Source organism: Camelus bactrianus, chromosome 18 (genome assembly GCF_048773025.1).
Source record: "Camelus bactrianus isolate YW-2024 breed Bactrian camel chromosome 18, ASM4877302v1, whole genome shotgun sequence".
NCBI lineage: Eukaryota > Metazoa > Chordata > Mammalia > Artiodactyla > Camelidae > Camelus > Camelus bactrianus.
In genome coordinates this window covers 8,699,568-8,723,994 of record NC_133556.1, presented here as the reverse complement: position 1 = coordinate 8,723,994, position 24,427 = coordinate 8,699,568, and the positions used below count along the sequence as shown (strand labels likewise).

Here is a 24,427-nt window from a genome sequence, read left to right as displayed (position 1 = left end):
GCCCACTCCACTCCATTTTTGTTCTGTGATACTGTTGCTGGACCACCGAAAACTACATTTCTCAGACTTCCTTGCAACTGGCTTCCTGTTGAGGTAGGCCTGCTAACAGGGGCCAGCTGAAGGAGACTGGAACGTGAAAGAAGAGAAGGGGCTTTCTTCTGCCCTCAAGTCCAGCGGGAGCAGACTTTTAGCTCTAGCACCGGCTATTTTTGCATCTATCTTCTTAGGAGTTTCAGCACCAAATGGAATCCAACCCTTCCCCCCAGCACACATCAAAAATCTGACCACTGGTCCTCTGAGGCACCTCCCTCCAAATCTCCAGCTGGTTTCCAAGCTGACCCCAGTGATCCCTCCTGGTCCGGGTATTTGGGCCATGTGTAGACACCTCCCACGTTGAGTCATCTCCACCGTGTGACCAGTGGAATATGGTGGACATGACCACGTATAACTTCTGAGAGTAGGTCCTAAAAGGCAGTGGAGCTGCTGCTTTGCTCTCTTGGGATGCTCACCCCAGAGGATGCTGTGAGGACACTCCAGGAGCTCTGTAGAGAGGCCTGGAGAGGGACTAAGGCCTCTGCTCAACAGCCAGCATCCACCTGCGGCCACGTGCTTGAGCCACATGCAAAGGAATTGGATCCTTGGAAGTGGACCCTCTGGCCCTAGTCAAGCCCTCAAAGGGCTGCAGCCCCAGGCAACATCTGACCACAAACTCAGGAGAAACCCCAGACCAAAACCACCCACCCAAGCTGCTCCCAAATTCTTGACAGAGAAGCTGTGAGCCATGAGTGATCAGTTACTTCAGGCCACCAAATTTAAGGAGTGAATTGTTACCCACCACCAGACAACTAAACTAACCTCCTCTTTCCTTAAATGCCCCAGCCAAGGGGTGGCAGTTGCTTCCAGCAGTTCATCAAAAGGGTTATCTCAGTATCCACTTTTTGCCCTTCCACTGTGTCTGGACACCTGTGTAAACAATTTCCTGGGTTAAACACCCTGTGTCTAAAATAACTAGCGTGGTTTCTGTTTTCCTGATTACGTTTTAGAAAAAAGAAGGCATGAAAGCCATCCATTCCCTAATACCTCTCGCTTTCCCCCTACTCCTCCCCACTCCCAAGCCTGGCTCTGAAAAAGTCTTCACTGGTCCCAGCTGGGCCACCACCTCCATCCCCACCCACCCCTCCATTCCTGGCCTCTCACCAGGCTTCTTCTAAGTCACAAAGCTCCTCTCTCCTATTTCCTCAGGGCCCCCAGACACACATCACCATGCGGGATCTGGGGGGGGGGGAGTACGGAATTTATTCTGTTATTCTGCGTCTGGGTTTTGTTCCTTAGATATCGGGATTCCTGGAGGGAGGTGACTGTGTCCCACCTCCCTGAGTCATAGTCCCATGGGCCTGTTTAGATGGTTTTCCAGGTTCAAAGTGCACTGAGAAGGCTTCACAGTTTTAATACTTCCTAGATGCTCAACTGAGGCAAAGTGACAAAATGGCCCCCCCACCCCCGCCCGCCAAAAAAATAAAACCCCAAGCCCCCGGCAGCTGCTGCTGCAGCCGTATGAAAAAATAATACAAACTCTTCTTAAAAAATAGATTACACAGAAAGAACCCAGAGGACAGAGGGGCCTGGGGACGGGCAGGGGCTGCTCCAGCCACTGGCAGGGAGCCTCGGGGAGAGGCCCAGGAGGGGGCACTGAGATGAACTTCAGGGGGCTGGGATGCTGGTGGACACTTGCCTCATCCGCTCTGCCCAGCCTCCCTCTGCTGTTCCTCCCAGCAGCCCTGGTCCAGGGACCACGGTTCCCCTCTCCCTCAAGGGACCCTCCCGTCACCCTGAGGTGTGGTACCTGCTTCTCACTAAAGTGGCTTCAATAAAGAAATGAAAAGACCCAAAGCAAGGGAGGGCTGCTGCCTGGCTAGCAGGGGCTTCCACCCCACAGGAGCAGACCTCTCTCTGCTTTAGGAGTTTGGATAATTATCAATACCTGCTGCTACCTAGACACCCCCAGGGGGGTGATGGACCCCAGATTCCCTGTTTGGCTCCTGGGAACACGTGACAGGCCATGGTCTGAGGCTGTCCTTCAGCCCAGCCTCGGAGGAGCTGCAGACGGGTGGAGTGTGCGGGGCAGCCAGGGTGGCGGGGCACGGGATGGGGCACAACTCACACGGGTCCTCCAGCTCATGCAAGAAGCGTGAGGGGGTGGCCCCGCCAAGACAGAGGTAAGGCAGGGTGAGGTGGTGCTGTGTGTGCAGCCAGGCCAGCTCTGGGGCCGAGGGCAGAGACAGGGCAGGGGCCACGGCCCACAGGGTAGGAGAAGGCAAGTCAGGGCCTGGCACTGAGGATGGGTCTGGGTGTCCACCACCCCACTAAGGGAGCCACATCCAGCCACCTGCTGCAAAGAATCTGGTGCAGGGTGGATTCTCTAGAGGCGGGGACAGGGGTGGCTGGGTGGGCTGGGCTCAGTCAGGGACCTCGGGGTGGGCAGGCAGTCCGCTCTCGCCGCGTCGGTAGGTCTCCCAGAAGCCCCTGTCCAGCTGCTCCAGCTGTGGGCCCAGCGGCAGGTGGCCGGCCAAGTGCATGCGGAGGGTCTCCAGCCACTGCTCCAGCTTCACAAAGGAGGGCCTGGGGAGACAAGTAAGGGGACGATGGGTTCTGGCTCTGCCAGGGAATGCCCTACCCTAAGCCTCCACCCCAACTCACTTACCTCTTCTCGGGGTCCAGATCACAGCAGCGCACAGTAATGGGGAAGAAGCTTGGGGGGCAATTTGGGGGGCAGTACCGGTCCAGGAAGCCTCGTACATTGAGGCCAAAATCCATGGTGCGTGGCAGGTAGTCAGGGTCAGCGTTCACCCGCCCGATGATCTGTCCAGCAGGAGGCCCAGCAGTTACCCGAGGGCCCCTGGGGCTGGGTGCCACATGATGGGGCTTAAGGGCAGGTCACACTGGGCCTGGCATCAGCCTGACCACCACACCCCCAGGGATGCAGGTTGCTGTGGGCAGCCCTGTTCCCAGAGCCTCCCTTGCTTGGGGCCCCTGCAAACTTCCAGCCGGCAGCCTGGGAGCATGGTGAACAGGGCGGAGCCAGCTGCCACCCGCCCCCAGACCTACCTCACAAAGGACGATTCCAAAGGAAAACACATCCACTTTCTCATCATAGCTGCGGCCTGGATGAAGAGACCACGGTTAGCAGGTGTGGCAGGGCCAGGGATGCCAACTGGCAAGGGTGCTCGGCTAGGGACCTGCCCATTGTGGGGATGCTCCGGCCAGGAGGCCAGGACCATGAGGCAGATGCTAGCAACCCTAGCAGGCCTTAGGCTCTGACCCGACCCGAGCCCACCTGGTCGGAGCAAACCTGCTGGGGGTGAGCATAAGTGCCCTGGGTAAGGGGTTCCAGGCTCAGCTTGGTCACTGATCAGCTGTGTAACTCTGGGCAAGTCATGGACTTTGTGGTGGTCCCGAAAGATAACCATGTCAGACCTCTGGAACCTGTGAATGTAACTTTATGGGGAAAAGGGTCTTCAAAGATAGGAATAAGTTAAATATCCTGACAAGAGGCAATCCTGAGTTTTTCTGGGCAGGCCCCAAATGCCATCACAACTGTCTTTGTAAGAGAGACTAAAAAGGAAAAGACACTCAGGAGAAGCAGCTGTGTGAAGATGCAGGCAGAAACTGGACCGATGAGGCCATAAGCCCAGGAATGCCAGGATGAGAACCCCAGATGTCAGTGAGAAGAGGCCATGATGCTGGCTGTGCCGGAGGAAGGGGCCAGGAGCCAAGGAATGAGGCAGCCTCTAGAAGGTGGAAAAGGCAAGGAAACAGATTCTCCCTCCTCGAGCTTCCAGAAGGAATGCAACCCTGCTGACATCGGACTTTAGCCTGAGACTGGACTCCTGCCCTCTAGAACCACATAATTTGTGGTTTTTAAGCCCAGAGTGTGATCATCTGTTGCAGCAGCAAAAGGACTCAAGTGCCAGGACTCCAAGGGGAAGCTGAGGGGCAGAGGAGGCCGCTGCCCGGGACCCCGTCTGGGGGATGTGACAGCGGGGCCGCCGACTCACCGTTGATCATCTCGGGCGCCATCCAGTAGGGGTTGCCCACCACCGTGTACCGCTTTTTGCGGTCTGGCTTCTTGAGGCTCCGCAGGTCCTCGGGCTGCGTCTTCTCGTCCACCATGAGCCGCGCCAGCCCGAAGTCGGCCACCACCACGTTCTTGTTCTGGGGCGAAGGTGAAGCGGGGCCGCACTAAGACACGCTCCTGGCACCACCTGCCCGGCCCGCCCCTGGCCCGGACCCCGCACCAAACCACAGACGCCCAGAGAACATGTCTGACACCGGGGCTCCGAGGACCCCCTCTGCTCCATCGGGCACTGGTGCTGCCTCGTTGTGGAAGGAAAGCAGTGGTTCTAACTGGAGACCAGGCCCCATGACTGTTCTCTCTTAATCCTCCAAGGTTCTGGTAAGGTACGCGTTATTCTAGCCCCGCTTTACAGGTGAGGTGGCTCAGGCCCAGACAGGTTAAGATAGCTGCCCAAGGCCACCCAACTGGTCAGCTCTACTGTTTTCAGTTTGTGGGAGCCCCTCCCGGAGCCGGTCCAGAACCCCGCAGCATGGAGATGCTGACAGCCGTGTGTACCCTGAAAGCTGGAAAAATCAGGGAGGGGGCCAAGTCAGGCGGCTGGGGAGGTCCTCCGCAGGGTACAGGGCTGGGCCTCCTAGACGTGGTGTCTGGGGCCCTGGAACTCTGGACACTACCTGCAGCCCCAGGACTGACCACTGTCAAGCGGACACCAAGGGGTGGGCACAGGGAGGACAAGGCTGCAGGGCCCCAGCCAGGTGGGGGTCAGGACCAGGCTCGCTCTGAAAGGAAGGAACCTGTGCCACTTTTGGGAGCAACACAAACATGGATAGCTCCCTAGAGAAAACGCTACAAAGATGGCACCCAGGGGAGCGGCTGAACATGCGTCCCAGGCCCACCTCCATGGGGCCCCAGGTGACACAGTCCCTGCTCAGGGCTCCACTTCCTCAGCTGTAATACCCACTGGTAGTGTTAGTGGTGGTGTCTTGACCTAGGATCCTCAGGCCCCCTCAGGGTGGTTACTGAAAGTCAGGGTCCACCAGGATTGTTTAAATGCTGAGACCCCTACTCCATAATAAGCGACTCAGTGCATACTGAATGGCCTCCTCCAAGACTGGATCTCAGCCTGCATGGAGTGTGATGAATAGTGTCCCCCTGAAAACTCATGTCCACCTGAAAAGTCAATGTGACCGTATTTGGAAACAGAGTCTTTGCAGATATGATTAGTTAAAATGAGGTTATACTGGATTTGATAAACCTGAAATCCAATGACTGGTGTCCTTATCAGAAGAGAACACAGACACACACAGGAAGAATGCCACGAGAAAACAGGCGAGGATCAGAGTGGGGCGGCTACAAGCCAAGGAACACCAAGTAGTGCCAGCAGCTGCCAGAGATCAGGAGACAGGCCGGGGACAAATTCTCCCTCAGAGCCTCTAGAAGGAACCAACCCTGGCAGCAGCTTGATTTTGAACTTTCAGCCTCCTGGAGTCCGAGAATACACTTCTATTGTTTAAGCCATGCCATGTGTGGCAGTCTGTGGCAGCTCCAGGAGGCGAGGACCCACCTCTCCAGTTGGGCACCATCAGTCGCTCCCTTCTCTGCCTTCTGGGGACAGCTTGTGGTCCCTCAGTCCCTGCCCCATAGACCCCGGGCTCCCTGCACTACTGCCCCCGACTTCAGTATATCCCCACAAAGCCTCTTTCAGGAAGTCTGCCCTGACCGCCCCACCCACATGTGCAGGCCGTCCTCCAGGCCCACAGCCGCTGGTACAGCCTGGTGTAGGCTGTGGCCGCCCCGCTGTGGGCCGTTCTCTGTGACTGCCAAATTCACAGCAGACACCCTGCACCTGCAAGTCTAGGAGTGCAGTGGGCGGGGCTCCTGCTGGCCCCTCCCAGCCCAGGATGCTCACCTCACGAACCAGGCAGTTGTGGGAGTTGAGGTCACGGTGGATGATGTTCATGGAGTGGAGGTAGGCCTGGGGGTGGGGGGCACAGAGGTCAGGGCGCAGCCACACTGAGGGACCGCAGCCCCACCCTGGTCCCCCTGAAGTTCCCAGCTTCCCCCCTCCCACGGGATCCCCTTCTGTCCTCTCTCAAAGCTCACTTGTGTATTCCATTTCTAAATTCCTTGTGGAATTTAGGTGAGCGGTAGCAAACATTTTTACAGGTGGGGTCAGATCACCCAGCCCACACCCACCGAAGCCAGAGCCTACTCACCATCCCCGAGGCAATGTCCTTGGCAAAGCTCACCCTCTGACTCCACGGGTACTGGCTGTCCTGGGGGCGGGGAGAAAGGCCAGGATGGGCCGACTGGGCCACAGCAGTGGGACATTAGGTGTGAGACGACAGGAGGGGTCAAGTGTCCTACAGGGTCTGATGACTACCCCCCCAACTTTCTTCTGCACCCACAACTGTTTCTTCCAAGGGGTGTGAGTGAATAACTGGAAACAATTTTCTAACAGAACTGGTTCCAAACAGTAAGGGGGAGGGGATGCTCTTCTATAGTCCTGATCCGCCTCCTGAGAACAAAAGCTCTATGTAGCTTCCACAAAATCCCATTCTTTCAAGTTTTAAAAAATCTGAACCTACTTTCATGGACAGGCAGAGAGGGATGGGCCTGGCGAGGTTGCCTGCAGAGAACCAGCCTTGAGTCACTCCGCAGAGCAGAGCTTTGGGCTCAAGTCATTTGAGGAAACACCTCATTCTCTCCCTGCATCCCCTGGAGACCTCAAGTGGGAACTTGAGTACGTCAGAATGCATTCAAGATTCAGGGTATAGCCAGCAAGCCTGCGCTGGTGTAGCCCAGGGTTTCCAAACTGTTCTGGACTGCAGAATCCCTTGGGAAGTTACACCTGTTAGGGGCCGGCAGGGACCACACTTTGGTGATTACCAGCAGGTAATCCAGCCAGGTGGAGTGAGGACTTGGCGGCGCGGGATGCGAACACGGTCTCCTGGTCTGAGGGTGATGCTGGGGTGGGGAGAGCACTGCATCCCTGAGGCACCATCGGCGGCCCAGGAGGGCTGGAAACTCCCCTCTAAACGCTTTATTTCTAAAGGAGGAATTGTAATTTCATCCAAGCCCTTAAAGCAAATTCTGAATTTGACAGAATATGGCAAACAGCAAAAAATGACTTGGTTTTGCCAGAAGCAAAATAAAGGCCACTCTGCAGAGAGGTAACGGAAAGTGCCTCTCAGGTGTCCAGACCTGTGGCAGCTGCACGGGGACCTGCAGGACGGCTACCCCGGAACAGCCTGTGCATCCCCTCGGCCAAGCTGCCACCCTCTTCTCTGGGCCCCAGCTTCCCCGAGCTCTACATGGAGTCAGCTGATCCTCTATTTTGATTCAGAATCAGGGTTTGGAGGGTCTCTGAGATGCCAGCAGCTGCTCCCCAGTGAAGAACCCGAGAAGACTGGGACCCACTGGGGCGCCGCCAGGAGCGGCGGGGCGGGACACTGCTCGCAGCTCACCATGCTCTTGATGATGCCCCGCAGCGTGCCGCCCTTGATGTACTCGGTGATGAAGTTGAGCCTCTTGTCCTTGTAGAGCACCCCGATGAACTTGAGCACGTTGGGGTGCTCCAGGCATCGCATGACCTTCACCTGGCAGGGAGCAAAAAGGCTGGGCCCGTGTCTCCTTCTCCCTCTGCTGTCCCATCAGAGGCCACTGCAGACAGTCCCAGAGATGGGGGAGCCTCCACGCCCCCGGGGGCTCCTGCCACACCACGGGCTGCTGTGCTCTTTGCTGGGGCTGCTCCCACCCCCAGGGACATCCTTGCTCCTCTCGCCCTCCTGGCAGATACTTTCTCTTCTTCAACGTGTGGCTGGAGTGTCACATCCTCCTGGAGCCCTTTGCCACCCACCCTCTCAGTGGGCGGGGGTGGTGGTGGTGCGGGAGGCATGGTAAGTCCTAAGAATCTGGTGCAGAGGGTGCAGCAGGCCCCTCACCCACCTCTTTGAGGAACGTCCGCTGGGTCTCCTCGTCAAAGCGGATCAGCTCCTTCATCACCATCACCTCGCCTGTCTCCCGGTGCGTCACCTGCATGGGGACACCGAAGCAAGGAGACTCAGCACCGACAGGGGCTCTGCTCTAGGCTGGCCCTGCAAAAGTCTCCCCCAATCCCAGGCAGATGGACAGATGGCTTCAAGCCTCCGTAGACTTTTCATGGGGTGCTCCCAGCCCCCAAGGGGATAGGATTTAAATCCTTTACAGGCTCAGGGAGGTTTCCTTCCAAGGCCCACGGTCACCCAGGTGGCAGGGAAGCGGAGTGGCTGGCGCTAGGGTCCAGGACCACCTTTCCCAGAGGCCAGCTCTCTTTTCTCTGCTGGGCTGTCTCCTGGAGGTCGAATGGCAGCTCTACAAGAGATTCTGACCAGGGACAGAAGCTGGAGGGTGGGGCCTGTCTGGACAAGCGGGCAGTCTGGCTGGTACCTTTTATATAATCCTGAACCTTTCAGCCTGGTCACAGCCAGGTGACAGTAGAGCCAGAAAAGGGCTCATGTCTTGCTCGGGGAGAGTGTGAAGGGGGTGAGCAGCCCAAGTCCCCGAGCGGGTGGACATCAGCCTCGGCAGGAGGCCCCAGGGGAGGGGCCTTCAGGGTCAGTGTGGGCTGCCCTCCCATCCCCTGCCCCAAGGAGCCACTTTCCAACAACCTCCACCACAGGGTCTATCTGCAGTAGGTCCCCTCCCCGACTACTACTAGCTCAAGGAGGCCCAGGTGGAGGAGAGCTCTGGCCAGGGAGTGTGGCAGCCAGATACCCTTCCACTGTGGCTTCCTGGAGGCACTGGTGGTAGGAGGGATGGGTCACACCCAGACTGCCCCCGGCTCCCCCTCAGCCCCGTCCCTGCCTGGGTGTGCCCCGTACCTTGATGGCCTGGCCAAAGCAGCCCTTGCCCAGCACTTCCCCGTGGATGAGGTCTGAAGGCCGGAAGATGCGGTGCGGCCGGCAGACCACACGGAGGGATTCGGAGCGACCCAGGTCCTTATGCTGGGAGGCCGAGGAGCCCAGCGAGCCGGCGCCTGGAGACCTGTCGATGCTGTAGCTCCTCCTGGGGAGACACACCCAGCACCCAATGCCACCGCGGGCAGTCGGGCACCTGGTCAGGGCCTCCTCAGGGGAAGCTAGGCCTTGACCCTGCCCCCTTCCCCCATCCGCCATGACCCATCGGTGACAGTCTACATACACCCATCCATACAATCAGAAAGGGTGGCACGGAGCAGCTGTCCTGGGCAGTCATAAGCCTCTCACCCCCTCCTGACACCAGCACCCACTGGCCTGTCCCACTTGGGCTTCCTGTTTGAGGCCTGGCATCCTGCAGGTGCCCTAGGTAGGAATGTTTGTCCTTGGCCTTCTCTGCCTGGTGACCCTGGATCAGATGCTTTGTCTCCCAGTATTTGAGTCCCAAGCCTTGGGGTGCGGTGGCAGACCACCTGCCTGCCCAGGACGCTCACAACTGCCACACAGGTGGCCGTGCAAGGGGGCCTGAACTCCAGACAAACGCAGGGGAGGAGGAAGCACGTGCCTCTGTCCCCCACTTGACCAGGAGTCCTGAATAGGCCTCAGAGTAAGGGGAGTGAGGACCAGGCTGCTTCTGGACTTCCTCCTCGTGCCCCCCGCCTCCCCTCAAGAGGGCACAGGGCCCTTGGCACCACCCGCCTGGACCACCACAGCAGCCCTCTAGCTGTCTCTGGTCCTGGGCACCCTGCAGCACAGGGGACCAGAGTGGTCTCTGTGAAAAACATCACTGTGCTGCAACACCCTTCAGTAGGGCCCCAGGATGGGCAAAGCCCAAACACCCCCACCTCAGAGCCTGCCCCCCTCAACACACCTGATGCCCCACCCTCCTGAGCTACTCAGCTGCTCCTTGAAGCCAGGGTGCTGGTCCACCCTGGAGGCACCACCATCCCCAGCTCAGGGCGCGGCTTCCCATTTACTCTTTCTCATTCTCCCTCCTCTTTCACAGCCCCCTGCACCCCTTGCTGGTCTGTTTTTCCTTTTGCAGGGTTGACTCCATCAGACTGTGAGCTACCAGAGGGTGGGGACCAGGTCCCACCCCCGCCGAGGCCCCGCGGCTGTGAAAGTACATCAAGGTGCAGGGCTGACTTACAGAACAGGCTTCTGCCGGCCGGAGCTACCTGCCTCCCCACTGGGAGTGTGAGCCGGCGAGCCCAGGGGGCTGAGCTCAGGCCCCAGCCCATGGCCCAGCGTGTCGTGGGGGTCATGCTCAAGAGTCAGCTGGAGCAGGCGGCTGGTTTCCTGGATCAGCAGATCAATCTGGGGAGAGCAGGTGTGTAGACAAGTGAGTCCCAGGTGGTAGGGGCAGGCACGAAGGCACTACCTCCAATCCTGCTCACCAGACCCAGGACCCGTACCTCGTCCAAGGGCACGTTCCGGATGGGCGTGCCATTGATTTCCAAGATCCGATCTCCGACGTGGATGGAATTCTTCACGTCTGGGCTCATGCAGCCCGGGTCCACTCTGTGGACATAAAGCAGTGGTCAGTCTCCTGCCTGCCTGTCCCCTGCTAGGAAACCAAGGCCAAGGGGATCAAGTCAGGGGTGTGAGTGCAAATCATTCTATCTATAGCAACTGGTAAGTGGCAACTGTCCAGAACACTGAATTCTGGTCTGGTGGGAAGAGTTCTGTATTAATTACTATGCCTGCCATGGGCGTGAAAATGGAGAAAAGTGGTACGCCCTCAAGTATTTGCCGCCCTATGCTGGGTGCTTAGGGGCTCCTGTTCAACAGAACGTCGTCTCTGCCATGGAGGACAGACTTCTCTTCCAACTGCCTGGTACACTTGGGGCAGATGAGTGTCACGAGTCCTCAGAGGGTCTGACCCACTGGTTTCCTACCTGACTCCCACACTTGCCCTGCAGGACGAGGCTAGAGCTCCACTCCTCCGGGGTTGGCAGGAAGGGGCGAGCAGCCTGCCCAGAGCCACAGCTGCAGGGTGGAGACAGGGGCGATGCCCTCGATAAGTCAGCCATATAAGCTAGCTCACAGAATGGCCAATGTGCCAAACTTATCTGCTTCTTAAAAGACTCTTAGGTATTAATTACCTGATTTTCATTTTGTCTTCGTAGAAGTTTTTAAAGGAATATTTACTTTGTCTCTGCCCTGAGACAGGGACTGGCTGGGAGAGGGAGGAGTGTTGGACAGATTGGAGACTGAGAGCTTTAAAAAAACTGATTCCTAGCAATTTTTTGTTACCATCAGTATACTGTCACATGGGGAGAAGCGATTCCTTACATAGGAAAGTCAGGTAACGAATGCAGCAGAAAACACAGAGTTAGAAAATCACCATTTTGTAGTCATCATAGTAGTGACTTCTACAGGTAAGAATTATCCGTGGACGCTAGAACCATTTAGTGAAAGGCTGTTGGGACAGGATATTTACAGACTCAAACCTCACATATGACTTACTGATACATTGCAAAGGGAAAAAAATTCCTTATAGCAGAGAGAGCGGACTGCACTTTAACCGAACAACCAAAGGTGACATCCCCAGTAAAGGGCGCACTTTACGGACTCCCTGAGTCTACAGCAAGATGCGTGGAGGATACAGCATCAGTTATCTGGTCAAAATGCATGACCTAAATCTAAGGAAGAGGAACCCTCCGTCAAACCCAAGTGGAGGCGCATCCTACTTAACAACTGACCTGTACCCTTCACAGGTGTCAAGGATTAAAAGAGCCTAAAGAGATAAGACAGTGTGATCCTGGACTGGATCCTGAATCAAGGGAGAAATGGCCATAAAGGACAGTATTGAGACAACTGGCAAAATCTCAATATGGAGTGGATACCTGATAAAAGTATCCATGTTCAATTTCCTACATGTCGTAATTCCACGATAAGATACAATGGACAATTATGTAAGACAATGTCCTTGTTTTTAGGAGAATGTCTAGAGAATGTGGAGGGGAGGAAGGGCCAATGGTGCCTACAACTTACTCTCAAATGATTTAGTAAATAAGGGCAGTCGTACATAGAGGTGTATGTATATGCACGTAAATAAGTGTACACATGCCCCCCCCACACACACACAGAGGGAGAGACACACACATAACTCAAATGCGGCAAAAAGTTAAAATTAGTGAACCTGGGTAAAGGGTGTACAGGTATTCAATATACTTATTATTTTAGCAACTTTTCTGTAAATTTGAAAATTTCAATCTGAAAAGTTAAAAAACTGTGAATATATCTTTGTAGACAGAAATTTCTTGTGAATATAGCCTTGGCGATATATTCCTTAGGTTCCAGGGGGGCTAGGGCGCAGATAAATTAAACTTTCCTTAAAACGCTGCTATAAACAGAATGAAAAGTGGTTAGCTAAGACTCTTCAAAGAAAGAAAGAAATCTGGCCAGCAGCCTTTAGGCAAGCTGGGCTGCTTTCAAGAAGCGTGTGGCCCTTTGCAGAAATTGTTGGGAAAGCAGATGTTGGCTGGAAAGAATGCTCGCCTAGTGAGGGAGGCAGGGAGGAGGTGCCATTAGCCCTCTGTTCCTAAAATTCTGCTTGGTTGTCAGGGGCCAGCTGGTCTGGGAGTTTCCCCATCTCTCTCACCAGCCCGTCTGCTCACTTGTATACATAAGGCAGCTGCTGGCCTGGCTGATGCTCAAGACGGGGGCGGAGATGCAGAGTCAAGCCCAGCCTCCTCCTCTTGCTCCTCCTCCTCCCCCAGTACCATCTTCACTTGTCCGCAGGGTCTAGGCATTGTGCCTGATACCCGGCAGGTACGTGAGAAACATTCACTGAATCCAAAGGAAACGGACACTTGGCTCCCATACCCAGACGTGGGGGACATTTAAACTATTTCTCAAGAGTCCATAAAGGCCCTGGAGAAATCTTAGAAGGCTCCAAGGTGTCCAACTTCCTTGTTGTTCAAAGACCCCAAAGTCCAGAGAGGACAAGGGAGCCACTCAATGTCACACAGTATGTTAGCAATTGGGCCGGCCCCTTAACTTTTATTTTTTTCTGCATCTCAGACCCTTTCTACATCCTTTAAAATGTCCTTTAGAAATGATCTGCTAGTATCAGATCTCATCTGTCTCAACATGTCTTTATTTCACCTTCATTCTTGAAGAATTTTTTTTTAAATCAAGTATAAAATTCTAGGTTCATGGTTACTTTTTTCTCAGTGCATTGAATATACCATTTCACTAATTTCTGGCTTCCACTGTTTCTGTTGAGAAATCAGCTGTCAACCAGTTCTTTTTTGAAGGTAATTTTTTTCCCCCTATGGCAACTTTTAAGGTCTTTTCTTTTGCCTTTAGTATAGCAGTTTCACTAGGTGGGGTGATCCAAGGGTGGGTCTCATTTTTTCTTTTTGGGATTTACTGGGCTTGAGTCTGTGGACAGGCATCTTTTATCAACTGCGGCAAGTTCTCGGCTATTGTATCTTCAAATACTGCGTCTCTCCCATTCTCTCTCTTTTTCTGGGATTCCAGGCAAATGATCAGATCTGCTCACTGTCCCCTACACGTCTTAACCTCTCCTCCCCTATTCTCATCTTTCCATGTTTCTGCTTCTCTCTCCAGCTGTTTACATCCTACTCAATTACTGACCCCTTGCATTAAGGTTTTCATTTTAATAAGAATTTCATTTTTAGGGGTTCTATTTGGTTCTTTCCCAAATTCATTTGCTCTTTACTCATTTTTTTAAAAGCATCTCTTATTTATTAAAATATATGGAGCAGTTACTTTACAGTGTTTCTGATAACTCCAGTATCTGCAGGTTTTGTAGGTCTGCTTCTGCTTCCTGCTGTTGCTGCTGCCTGTGGCTCACAGCACCTTGCTCCCTTACATGCGCTATGAGTTTTGACGGAATGGCTCATCTTCCTTGGGACACTTATCTTGGGAAATTCTATGAAGCCTGGAGGTGGGTTCCTCTAGAAAGGATATGCATCTGACTCTGCCAGGGGGATATCACCAGTAGCGAAGTGCCTTAAACTTTAACAATTTTGCCTGGAGGTTTTCTGAACCACCCTTCACGTGAATTTGGTTGGCAAACTTGAGTTTATGAATTCTCTCCCTCTTCCCTTTCATTCAAGTTCAAGTCAGTTTATTTTTCAGTTCTGGGAGTTGGGTTGGTGGGGGCGGCGCTGATGGAAGGTGTGGTTTATTTCTTGTTCTTCCTCATCCTGAGAGCCCTGTGGGGTCCCAGCTTTATTGGGGGGGGGGATCTCTTATTAGACTCACTTCCTTAAGCAAGGTAGGGCTTTGAAAATCTCAGCCAGAAGATCTGAGAACAGAAGTTTAATTCCCCTAATTTAGATTTGCCCTCAAGGCATGACTGCTTTCTGTGCTCTGCTGACATCCCTGGGCTCCCTCCTTTATTTATTCCTGACCTGGTTACTTCTCTTTCTTATTAGGTTATGTAGGGATTAAAGAAAACATTTAAAATATTTGATCCAGCATTTGTAATGGTTTTGGAGGAATGACTGGGCCAGGCCTCTGGTATACCAGGTTGTTGGCGCTGCGGTCCATCTGGGCCTATGTGCTCACCCATTCTCAGGGACCCCCACCCCGGAGTTGGCCAGCCACCGCGAGCATGTGCCCACAGCCATACCCGCTGCAGCCTTGGCAGGCCAGCCACTCACCCTTGGACGCGGACGGTGTGGGAGTGCTCAGCACTGCAGCCTGGTGGGCCATGAGGGGGGTCGATGGAGACTGAGAGGCCACGCTTGCCATGAGCTGAGGCTGGGATGGATACTAGGGTGACCGTGTGGGGCAGGTGGGAGCCGGGGGAGTCGGGCAGGATCTGCTCGATGACGGGGGTCACCACGGTCTGGTAGTAGCAGTGCCCGCTGTAAGAGCCCCAGGGGGTGGGAACCCAAAGAGTGGGAAGAAAAGCGTGTCAGGACAGTCACCAGCATCACCATGACCCCAATCCCTTGGCCCCAGGCTCTTATCTCCTCCCACTGTTCCCTTACTGCTCCCCGTGCGGGGAGGAGGGTCTCAGCTGTCTGACAGGACTGGGAGCAGGAACTGGGCATGCCCAGCCCAGCCCCAGCCCCAGCCCCCGCCCCTCTTTGGGGCTCAGTCATGCTGGGTTGTCTACTCTGTCTGGTGGCCAGGACAAGGCCTGGGGTTACATCCAGTTCCGGTGGAAGTCATTAAAAGTCCATCTGGGATCCTCAAAAGCCATGCAGCCCTCAAATCCAGCTGTATCGGTGTTGCTATAATAAAGAATTTGTCTGGTCTTTGTTCCTGGCTTCTGGGTAAGAGGCTCTAAATCCTTGGAACAGGTGTGTCTTCATTTGTCATGAGCCCTTCAGCACATACCTGAGTCAGTGTTAATGAGCTGACTGAGGCAGGGAGGGGGCTGGTCACCAGAAAGACTGACCGTGTGACGAGAGGGCTGTGGCTGTGACCCAGCCTGACCTCGAGCAGACTGAGTTCAAACCCGAGCCCAGTGATTCAATCAAGTACACTTACATAATGAAACCCCAATAAAAACTGGTGATGCCAGGGAGGATGGGTCACACATCCTGATTCCAAGGGGGGAATGCATGGAAGCTCTGGATTCAAGACCCTCCTAGACCCTGTCCTTTGTCTCTTCATCTGGCTGGTCCTGATTTGTAGCCTTCAGGAAAAAACTGTAATTGTGAGTGCAGGGCTTTCCTGAGTTCTGAGTCACTTAGCAAAGTGTCAAACCTGAGGGGGTTGTGGGAATCCCTGAGTCTGCAGCCAGTTGGTCAGAAGTGTGAGCAGCCCGGGGACGCTGAACTTGTGGCTGGTGTCTGAAGACAGGGTGGTCTTGTTGGGGACAGGTCCTGAGCTCGCAGGGTTAGAACTAACTCTGATGGTTGGTACCAGAAGTGCATGGCTGTGACATGTCGGGAAGAAAGCTGGTATCTGAAGCTTTCTCCGTCTGACGCCTGTGTCTATTTCCCAAAAGTTTCTATGCTGTCACGTCTATGAATGACCGTCCTCACATGAAAAGGGAAAGGGACCTGGCGCAGGAAACCTGTAACACAGGAGGGCACACCAGGCTCAGGGAGGGGCCAGGCACTCACCAGTACAGCTTGGAGTGCTCCACCAGAGTGTAGGTGTCCCCGTCACCGATGAAAGTCCCGCACGTGAGGCAGATGAAGCATTCAGGATGGTATTTCAGCTCCCCCGCCACCTGGAAAGAGTGTGTGTGTGTGTGTGTGTGTGTGCGTGCGTGCGTGCGTGCGTGCGTGCGTGCGTGTGGTGGTGGGGACAGCCCAGCTCAGTGGCCCCTTCAGCCCCCACAGCTCCTCCCCCTGGCCTCCTCTCAGAAGGCAGCCCCAGACAAACTTCGGGGGCCTGGCCTGCTGCTGGGCTCCCAGACAGAGGTGGCTCCACCGGGTAGGGGGCTGAGGGTTACAGACAGACAAAGGGGCCCAGGAGCCACTGGGGAATCAGAGAATCAGTGAGAAGAACAAGAGATGAGGGGGGAGATGTGCAGCAGGGAAACCTGTGAGGACACACACACACACACACACACACACCCCCTCCAAGTGAGGTGTGAGTCGGGGAGGGGCACTTACCATGACAAGCCCCTTGGTGATGTGCTCCGAGCACCCATGGCAAGACTCGCCATAGCGGGCCCAGTAGTCCTTCTTGCAGAAGAGCTGTCCATCCTTCTCGTAGTACTGGTGCGAAAGCGAGGCACTGCATTCGCAACACCTGGGGGAAGGGGACGCTGGAACTCAGTATGGCCTGCCCCTCCCCAACACCTGGGCCTGGCTGGTCTACAGGTACCTTTGTAAGCATTAGAAAAAGGTGTGCCCTCTGGACAGAAGCAGCCTGTGTTGGGGCACAGGGCTTGGCAAGAGGAAGGGGGGATGGATTCAGCGTCCCCCCTTTCCCTGCCCCGCCCTCGACCATGGTCCCTGGGCCAGAAGCCACAGTGCTGTGTGCTCCGCCTGTACAAGCCAGCGTGGGCAAATGCAAAAACATGGGACCCCACACTGACCATTCCCAGGAGTAAGCCCCTCTGGGTTCTGCAGATCCTGACTCAGGGTCCCAGTGTGCGTAGATATGTCTGGGCCGGAGTACCCATGGTGCAGAGAACGGCTAGGGAATCCGTCCAGCTCTGCTGCTGTTTGGGGCACTCTGGGTGATGTGCCAAGGTCACATGGGGACAGGAGAGGATGGCAGGAAAGACTGGGACTGGGTCAGAGAGCCCCACGCCCCAGGCAGCCGGGGTACCCTCGGCTCTACTGCAGCTTGCACGTGGTGGCACTCATTGACTGAACTCATTGACTGCTCCTGAGCTAGGGAACTGGGGAGGTGGAGGAGGGAGAGCACAGCAGCGAGAGTGCTGGTGGGACACTGTCCCTTTAAGAGGATCCAGCCAGTTCCCCATTGTCTGGGATCCTGCGGGGAGGGGCTGTGGACCACAGCTGGGGGTGGGGGCCGGTGCGGGGAACACAAAACGCCTGGGTTTTGAGGCCAGGAAGGGGGGTCTGGTGAACTCTCTTGGAGAGGGTGGGGGCAGTGCGGGGAGAGCCTCTGGAGACCACGCTGGGATGAGAGGAGGCGGCGGAAGCAGCAGCTGGACGGGAGCCATGACGTCATCTGCTGCCCCCGCAGCCCTTCCTGCCCCCACACTCGCGGCGACTGAGTGAGTGGGCATCTTATTGCGGGGTGGGCGACTAGGCAATGAAGGCACTGAGCCAGCAAGGAGGACGCCCAGAGATGGGGAGGTCCCAGCGCAGCCCTCAGGGGGCTCTAACCCCGAGGCAAGGTGCACAGCAGGAGAGCAGGCTCCGCAAAGAGATGGGAAGCAGGCAGCGCACGATGACCTTGGGGCGCTACCCCAGGCCCAGTGCGGATCAGTGACTCACTTCGCCCTTGCACCGACCAGACGCAGATGGAGTCACAGGAGCGTCACCACGGGAGTCTCCCCCTCACTCCCAGGCTGCAGGAAGCAGCCCCCCTCCTGGGTGGGCGGGTTGATTGAGGCTCAGGAGCAGCTGCCTCCCTCCAGGGGAGAGAATGCTCTTCTCCTGCCTGCCAACTCCTACTCCTTCACTCACACACAAACATTCATCACTGCAGCAGCTCTGGAGGACCCCACACTGATTGACTCAAGCTCTGAGTGCAGTCAGCTCTCTGAAAACCACTTCCTTGAAGCCTGCTCAGACAGGTCCCCCCCCCCCCCCCCCCCCCCCGTGCAGCCTGCACTGCCAGCCCTTGCCATTAACCTGTGGGCTCCTTGAAGTTCCAGGCCAGGCATCCACAAACGCTGGTCCCCAAAGAGCACATATGTGATTCCTGCCAGACTGGCTTGCTCTGTGCACTCAACCTGGAACAGTTCCTCAGAACCGCCTCAGGGTGCCCTCAGAACAGACAGGGGACTTCCACCTCAGACAGATCTAGCCCAGGCTCATACAGTGGCTTGGTGGCTGGCACTCTGGGCCTCAGTGGACCTTTGCTGATAGAAGATACACAGGATCCCCTGACCCTGTGCATCTCCTCAGCCCTCAGGCCCACATCCTTCTGGGAATCAGAAAAGGCAAGTGGGGCAGGACAGGCCTGCTCTTAGGGGTGCCCCGGGGTGCCCCACAATGCCCCAGCCCCCGCAATGGATGTCAAAAGAGGAATATCAGGTACAGTGTACCCCTCCCTGAGAACAGGTAAAGACAGAGCCAGGCTAGGCAGGAGAGGAGGGCACTGGGGAGGGCATGAACAGGCCAGCCTAGGAAAGAGTGGCGATCTCTGCAATGACAAGTCCATCTCTCCCAGGGGTGTGCTCTGTCCAGAGCCACATCCCTGGACACCAAGAGTGAAAAAGAGTGGCGGGGGACCAGCCCCAGGGGAGACTGCACCAGAAGGGCCTCAGTGGCCTGCTTCCCCTCAACAGGCAGCAACAGTGACCAAGGAGTTTCGGTTCTCCTGCCCCACAGCCTGGCCCCAGGTGGGTCTGTCCCACCGGGGTCCCCAGCCCCAGCCCTTACACCAGGGGCCCTGCTTGAGGCCTGGGATAGGCGGGAAGGGGGCTTTCCACTTACTTGGCCCCTCTGAGGAAGCGGTATCTTCTCAGGGTCGAGGCCAGCATCCTTTGCAGCCACCTACAGCAGGGGGCTCCGGAGGCCTACAGGGAGTGCAGGGGTGGGCCCGACAGGCTGCTTCCCCATCCTACTCCAGACACTCAGGATTGGAGGCTGCAGAGGGAGGGGCTAGCGTGGCCACACAGCAGGGGAGGAGGATGCAGCCATGTGGGTGCAAGGACTTGGTCTTAGCTCACAACAGGAAGCAGCTGAAGGGCCTACTGCCTGGGCTCAGGTGCAGGCAGGGAGGCTTGGCGGGCACTTGGCCCTCACCTGCATACCCAAGAAAGGCACCCTCCATGCCTTTCGGCCTCTGCTTTGACAAAGGCACTGGGGACTCTGGGGACAGGGAGCAGCTGCTTCTTTGAGTGCTGCCCCCAAGGGAACAGAGGTTGACTTCCATGGATGGTTCATCCACCTCACCTGAAAGTCCCCCAAAGACGGGGCATCCCAGCCCAGCCTCTGACCCCCACTTCCAGCCGTGCATTCACCCCTTCTTGCCCAGGGCCAGACTAACCAGCCTCCATGGAGATGTTACTGGAGCTATGGCAGCCCCAGGGTGGCCCCAGGGCTCCTGTGCTGCAGGCTTCTGGGAAGGGTCTTCCCAGGAGGCAGCAGCTGGGCCAAAGGGAAGCCTGACCACTCAAGGCCTGACCACAATCTTCTGGGAGGCTGGAACAGAGAAAGGGTGACAATGGCACCTAGTGCTAATGGCAGAAGCATTCTGTGGGCCCACAGCAATTCTCTTACTGCCAGGCCTCAGAGCCCAGGGGCTAGTGGTGCCAACCCCACTTCACGGCACTGAGATGCTTCTGGGGAGAACCAAGTCCAGAGCCCGGATGCCTGTTACCCTGGGGCCCCAGACAAGCAGTGATTCCTCTCTGAGCTGCTTTCCTATCGGGGGTGAGGATGCTGTTGGCCTCACCTAGATTCAGGGGCTGTTGGGAGAACTACACACCACTGGGCCAGAAAAGCTGGGTAAGCCATGGAACAATGTGGAATTCGTGGCTCTTACTGCCTGTGGGCCATCCCTCACTGTGGGAGCCTTACCTGTACCCCCTCACATGGAGTCAAAGCAAACATGCCTTCTCTCTACTGCCCAACCTGGGGCCTCACCCCTCTGCTGGTTAACAGGCAGGAATCCCTCCAAAGCTGGGTTCCATGCATCCTGCCCCACTGCTTACCTTCTGTGGTCACATTTCTGCCCCCACCTTCCATCTCCCAAGGCTCCATTTCCCACCCCATTCTATGCACAGGGGCCTCCAGAGTTCTTCCCTTGATCTCGGCCTCATCTCAAATCCCATTTGCCATCTTAGTGCCAGCCCTGAGTGGACTATTCTCTCCGGCCTTCCCACTTCTGACTGGTCTCAGATCACCTTGGCCAGCTCCAGGCAGGGCACTGCCACCCTGGTTAGCCCACCACACCTCCAATGCAACAAGGACCGGGTACAACTCATCACCAACCCGGCCCCTAGCTCCACCAGGGCCAAAAGACCACTGCCCTCCTCCACACCCAGGATGAAAAACCAGCTGGCTTTAGATTCTGCCCCTGCCACTCACCAGCCCTCAGCTCCACCCCACAGCCCCTCACGTCTTCAACTCTGCAGTGACCTGGAGGGAGGCTAACACAGGTTCGAGTCCCAGCTCTAGTTGTTGCAACTCTCAGCAAGTTACTTGACTTTTCTGAGCCTACATTTCTCACATGGAAATCAAATAATGGTAACTCCTACAGTTATGGTGAAGGTTTACCAAAATGACATTACAAGAGTCATCAATAATGGTGGCTAACATGACTAATCCTTGCCAAATATCATCCCTTCTAGACCTGAAGTTCTCCACTCTTAGTCACTGTCCTAGGTCAGGTCTTATGAGCACAGATCCCTGAACTATTGTGACAGTCCCTTCCCGGCCACATGACCACCATCTGCCCACCGGGATGGCATTTTTCAATAGCACTTCTGCCCACACCCTCCCCTGCTTTCTGAAACCATCTGCTTGCTCCCTACTGCCCTCAGAAGGGTCCTTATCTTCGTATTCAGGGCCCTTCACCAATTGATCCTAACTCTGCCTCCTCATTGCGTCCCTCGACTCATTCTGTTCCAACGAAATGAGCTGTTCCCAGCCCCACCATGGTCTGTATTGCCCCACTTCCTGTCTGTGCATGTGCTTTTCTCTGCCCGTTCAGAGCCTTCTTCCTCCCCAAAGGCCTCCTTCCTCCCCAAAGGCCTCCTTCTGAACATCTGATCAGGAACCCCAGGACGTTGAGCCCACCTCTCCGCCGGGCGGGTGCTGCATGCTCCTCTCACTAACGGGCTGTGTGTCTTTGGTCCAGAGAATTAACCTTTCTGTGTCCCAATTAATGAAGACAACCCATATCTGACTATACAGAAGTCCTTAAAACAATGCCTGGCTCTTCCTAAATTGCAGAAAATATGAGGCATTATTTTTAAGAAAGAACAAAAATCCTTGTCAGAGGCTCTCACTGCCTAAAGTAAACTCCTTCAAGGGCTGGTGGTCAAAGCCGTGACCCCAGCTGGACCTCCCAGCTTTACCTTCCCTCCTTTTTGGTGCTTTCCTGCTGAACTGCTGTTTACCGACTGCACCAGGCCCTGTCACCATTCTACTTTTTGTACCTGCCAGGCCCTCTGTCTGGAATCGCTTCCTACCATACTTTTCCACGTGGGAAATCTCACATCCTTTGGACCCTGGCCCTGGCCCTGCAGAGCTATCTAGGGCTACCCCCTGCCCCTGCTTCTCAGGATGGTCCTACTGGGTTGCTGGGCCACCTCTGGGTCCCCAAGTGCTCGGCCACGGCTCTGATCCTACTCTCCTACACTTGTGTCTGGAGGGAAGGGACTGGTCTTACTGGTTATGCATCTTCACAACCAGCCTGGGGCCGGAGGAGGAGGCCCAGCTTCCCCTGAGGCCTGGCTGGTCTCTCTCCTCTCCCTGCAGCCCAAGCACCCAGAAGGCAGGCGCGCACTGCCCTCCACCTCCTCCCCGGCCGAGGTGCCAGCAGGCCTTGGTAATATAAGCATAATTGCAGGTCTCCCCTCTTCTCTCCTTAGAGGTCCAGAATGACAAAACAGAAAGGCCTCTAGGGATCTTCTAGTTCAAACACTACATTTTACAGATGAGGAAACTGAGGCCAAGGTCTCGCTGGAAGTCATGACCAGAGATGCCACCAGGAGGGATTGCCATGTCTCCAGCAGGCCTTACTCAGGGCACCCCACCCCTGGCCAGCCTGCCCTACCTGAAGCAGTCTGCGTGCCAGTCAGCATTCAGGGCCTGGAGGTACTGGCCATCATAGATCCTCTGGCCGCAGCTCGCACACACGGGCAACTCGCTTCCTGCAGGGGTGGAAAGGGCGTTAGGAACAGTTCTCAGGAGGTACAGTTTGGTGCAGGCCTCGCCTGCCCTGCCCAGCGCCACGGGCACCTCCACAAATCCTCGTGTATGCATGCAGCATCCAGACTGAGCAGTCACTCTGCAGAGCAGAAGGAGAATGTAGCTCTGAGAGTCTTGCTGAGACCAGGGCTAAGTTACAAAACCCCTCTGGGCCTCAATTTCTCTAGCTATAAACTGAGTCGGGGAGCAGATGTCTGCCTTCCAGCAATGGCATTCTTCAACTCAGGGTCTGGCAAAGCAAATAGGGAGAAAGAAAGCAAGCAGCATGATTTAGAAATAAGGCAGCGGGTGACACTCCTGTCACAGCCCCCTTTCCTCCCCTGCCTGCCCAGGAAGAGGGCCCTTCAAAGGGCAGGGACTGGACAGGGCTGGGTTGGTACATCCTGCGCTGAAGCCCCCAGGGAAGGCTTGGCTATGCTCTGACCTAACAAGGGGCGAGGGCTGCAGGGCTGGGCACTCCCAGACACCTGCTCCAGGGAGCCCTGGCACCTCTTCAAGCCAGCCACTAGGCATGCTTAGTCATCCTTGGGGCCTGGCACCCTTGGAGCTGGGTGGGCCCTGGAAGATTCCTCCAGCCTGCCCTTTCCCATTGTACAGATGGGGAGACTGAGACTTGGAGATGGTAAGGCTTGCTGGGTCACACAGCCAGGCTCCAAGGCCACAGTCTGCCCCTCTGTGAAGAGACCTAGGGGCTACCGTAAGATGGGGCTCTCCTCCAAGTGGGCCTTCAAGGACCTGGGGGGAGGGCTGGCAGTAGCCCCAGGGGAGGGAAGGGCTGGAGGGGCTGGCACAGTAGGATCTTTTTTGGACTAGGTAGGGCTACAAGATGGCTCTGCTGCAGAAACCTAGGAAAAGAGACTGCAGGGAGTGAATTCTGGGGGCCTTCGTACCTAACTATCCTGCAAACCCAAGCCTGGGGACCCAGTATTGAGAAGGGGTGGAAGAGGAGGCTAGGGTGAGAGTCATCCTCCCAGCCAAGACGCATGGCAGGCACTGGGTTTGGTGCAGGGAGAGGGGGTGGGGGGCCCCAGCATACTGCCAAAGGTTCCCTGGAGGCGTATCTCTGCTCTGCCCATCCGGTCCCCAGACCCCCAACCACCAGTACCAGGGGCCAATTATGTGGCCCCTAACTGTACAAAAGGGGAAACTGAGGCCAGGCAGGTAGCACCTGGCTCAAGGTCACAGAGCCGGCCAGACGCGGGGCTGCGACTCGGACCCAGGGCTGCGGCTTTCCCAGCGTCTTTTTCCTGCCAGGCCGGTTAGAGACTGGATAAGTGGCCCAAGGGCGAGACACAGGGTGGACACAGCATGCAGATGGAGGCCAGGGCTGGATGGGCAGTGCCTGGGATTCCTCCCGGGTTGTCGTCGGTCGGGGGATGGGAGAAAGCGGAGGTGAAAAGGAGGGGGGCCCTCCGTCCGCAGGAGGGCAGCCCACCGAGGACAAGGAGGGGAAAACGGGATGGGAGTGTGTCAGGGAGGGGCCTGAGGGCTTAGGAAGGACTAACTCATCCCCGAGGAGACAGGGGCGCGGCCTCGCGGCAGACCCGGCCTCCGCGGCGGCCCGGCCCGGCCCCCTCCCGTGCCCCCCACTTCACCATCTCCCCCGATGCGGTGCCCCCGCCCGCCCGGCCCCCACGTCGGCGACCCGCCGGCCCGCTCCCCGCGCACCTTCCTCTCCCATACGTTCTTCCCTCCAGGTGCAACAAAGTAGCGTCAACCTCATGCACTCGGCGGGGGGCGGGGCCCGGCGGGGCTGGGGCTGGGGGCGGCCCGGGCCCCTCGCGCTTGCCCGCAGCCGCCGCCGCCGCGGGCGGCCCGGGAGGCGGGGACGGAGAGCGCGGGCCGGGCCGGGTTGTGTTCGGGGCTCGCGACGCCGCCGCCGTCTCTCGGACACCGGGTCCGGCACCGGCTCCGCGCCGCGG

General features: G+C 56.5%; 1 protein-coding gene across 3 annotated transcripts; it reads right to left on the bottom strand.

Annotated features, from left to right (window-relative positions):
- Positions 1 to 1,573: 1,573 nt before the first annotated feature.
- LIMK1 (LIM domain kinase 1) lies at positions 1,574 to 24,427 on the bottom strand. 3 transcript variants are annotated; one of them, XM_074345938.1, is made up of 16 exons: positions 24,174 to 24,424; positions 22,351 to 22,447; positions 16,590 to 16,728; positions 16,092 to 16,201; positions 14,673 to 14,879; positions 10,446 to 10,551; positions 10,181 to 10,347; positions 8,938 to 9,121; positions 8,024 to 8,110; positions 7,543 to 7,674; positions 6,292 to 6,351; positions 5,985 to 6,050; positions 4,056 to 4,212; positions 3,106 to 3,161; positions 2,702 to 2,859; positions 1,574 to 2,619 (listed from the first exon to the last, which is right to left on the bottom strand). In XM_074345938.1, exons 1-16 carry the CDS (start codon positions 24,226 to 24,228, stop codon positions 2,457 to 2,459), a joined length of 1,944 nt encoding a protein of 647 aa, XP_074202039.1. In that variant the 5' UTR covers positions 24,229 to 24,424; the 3' UTR covers positions 1,574 to 2,456. The 3 variants fall into 3 exon arrangements, with proteins under 3 accessions (XP_074202039.1, XP_074202041.1, XP_074202040.1); XM_074345940.1 differs by lacking the exon at positions 2,702 to 2,859 and having other exon boundaries at positions 24,174 to 24,427; XM_074345939.1 differs by lacking the exons at positions 22,351 to 22,447; positions 24,174 to 24,424 and adding an exon at positions 19,059 to 19,205.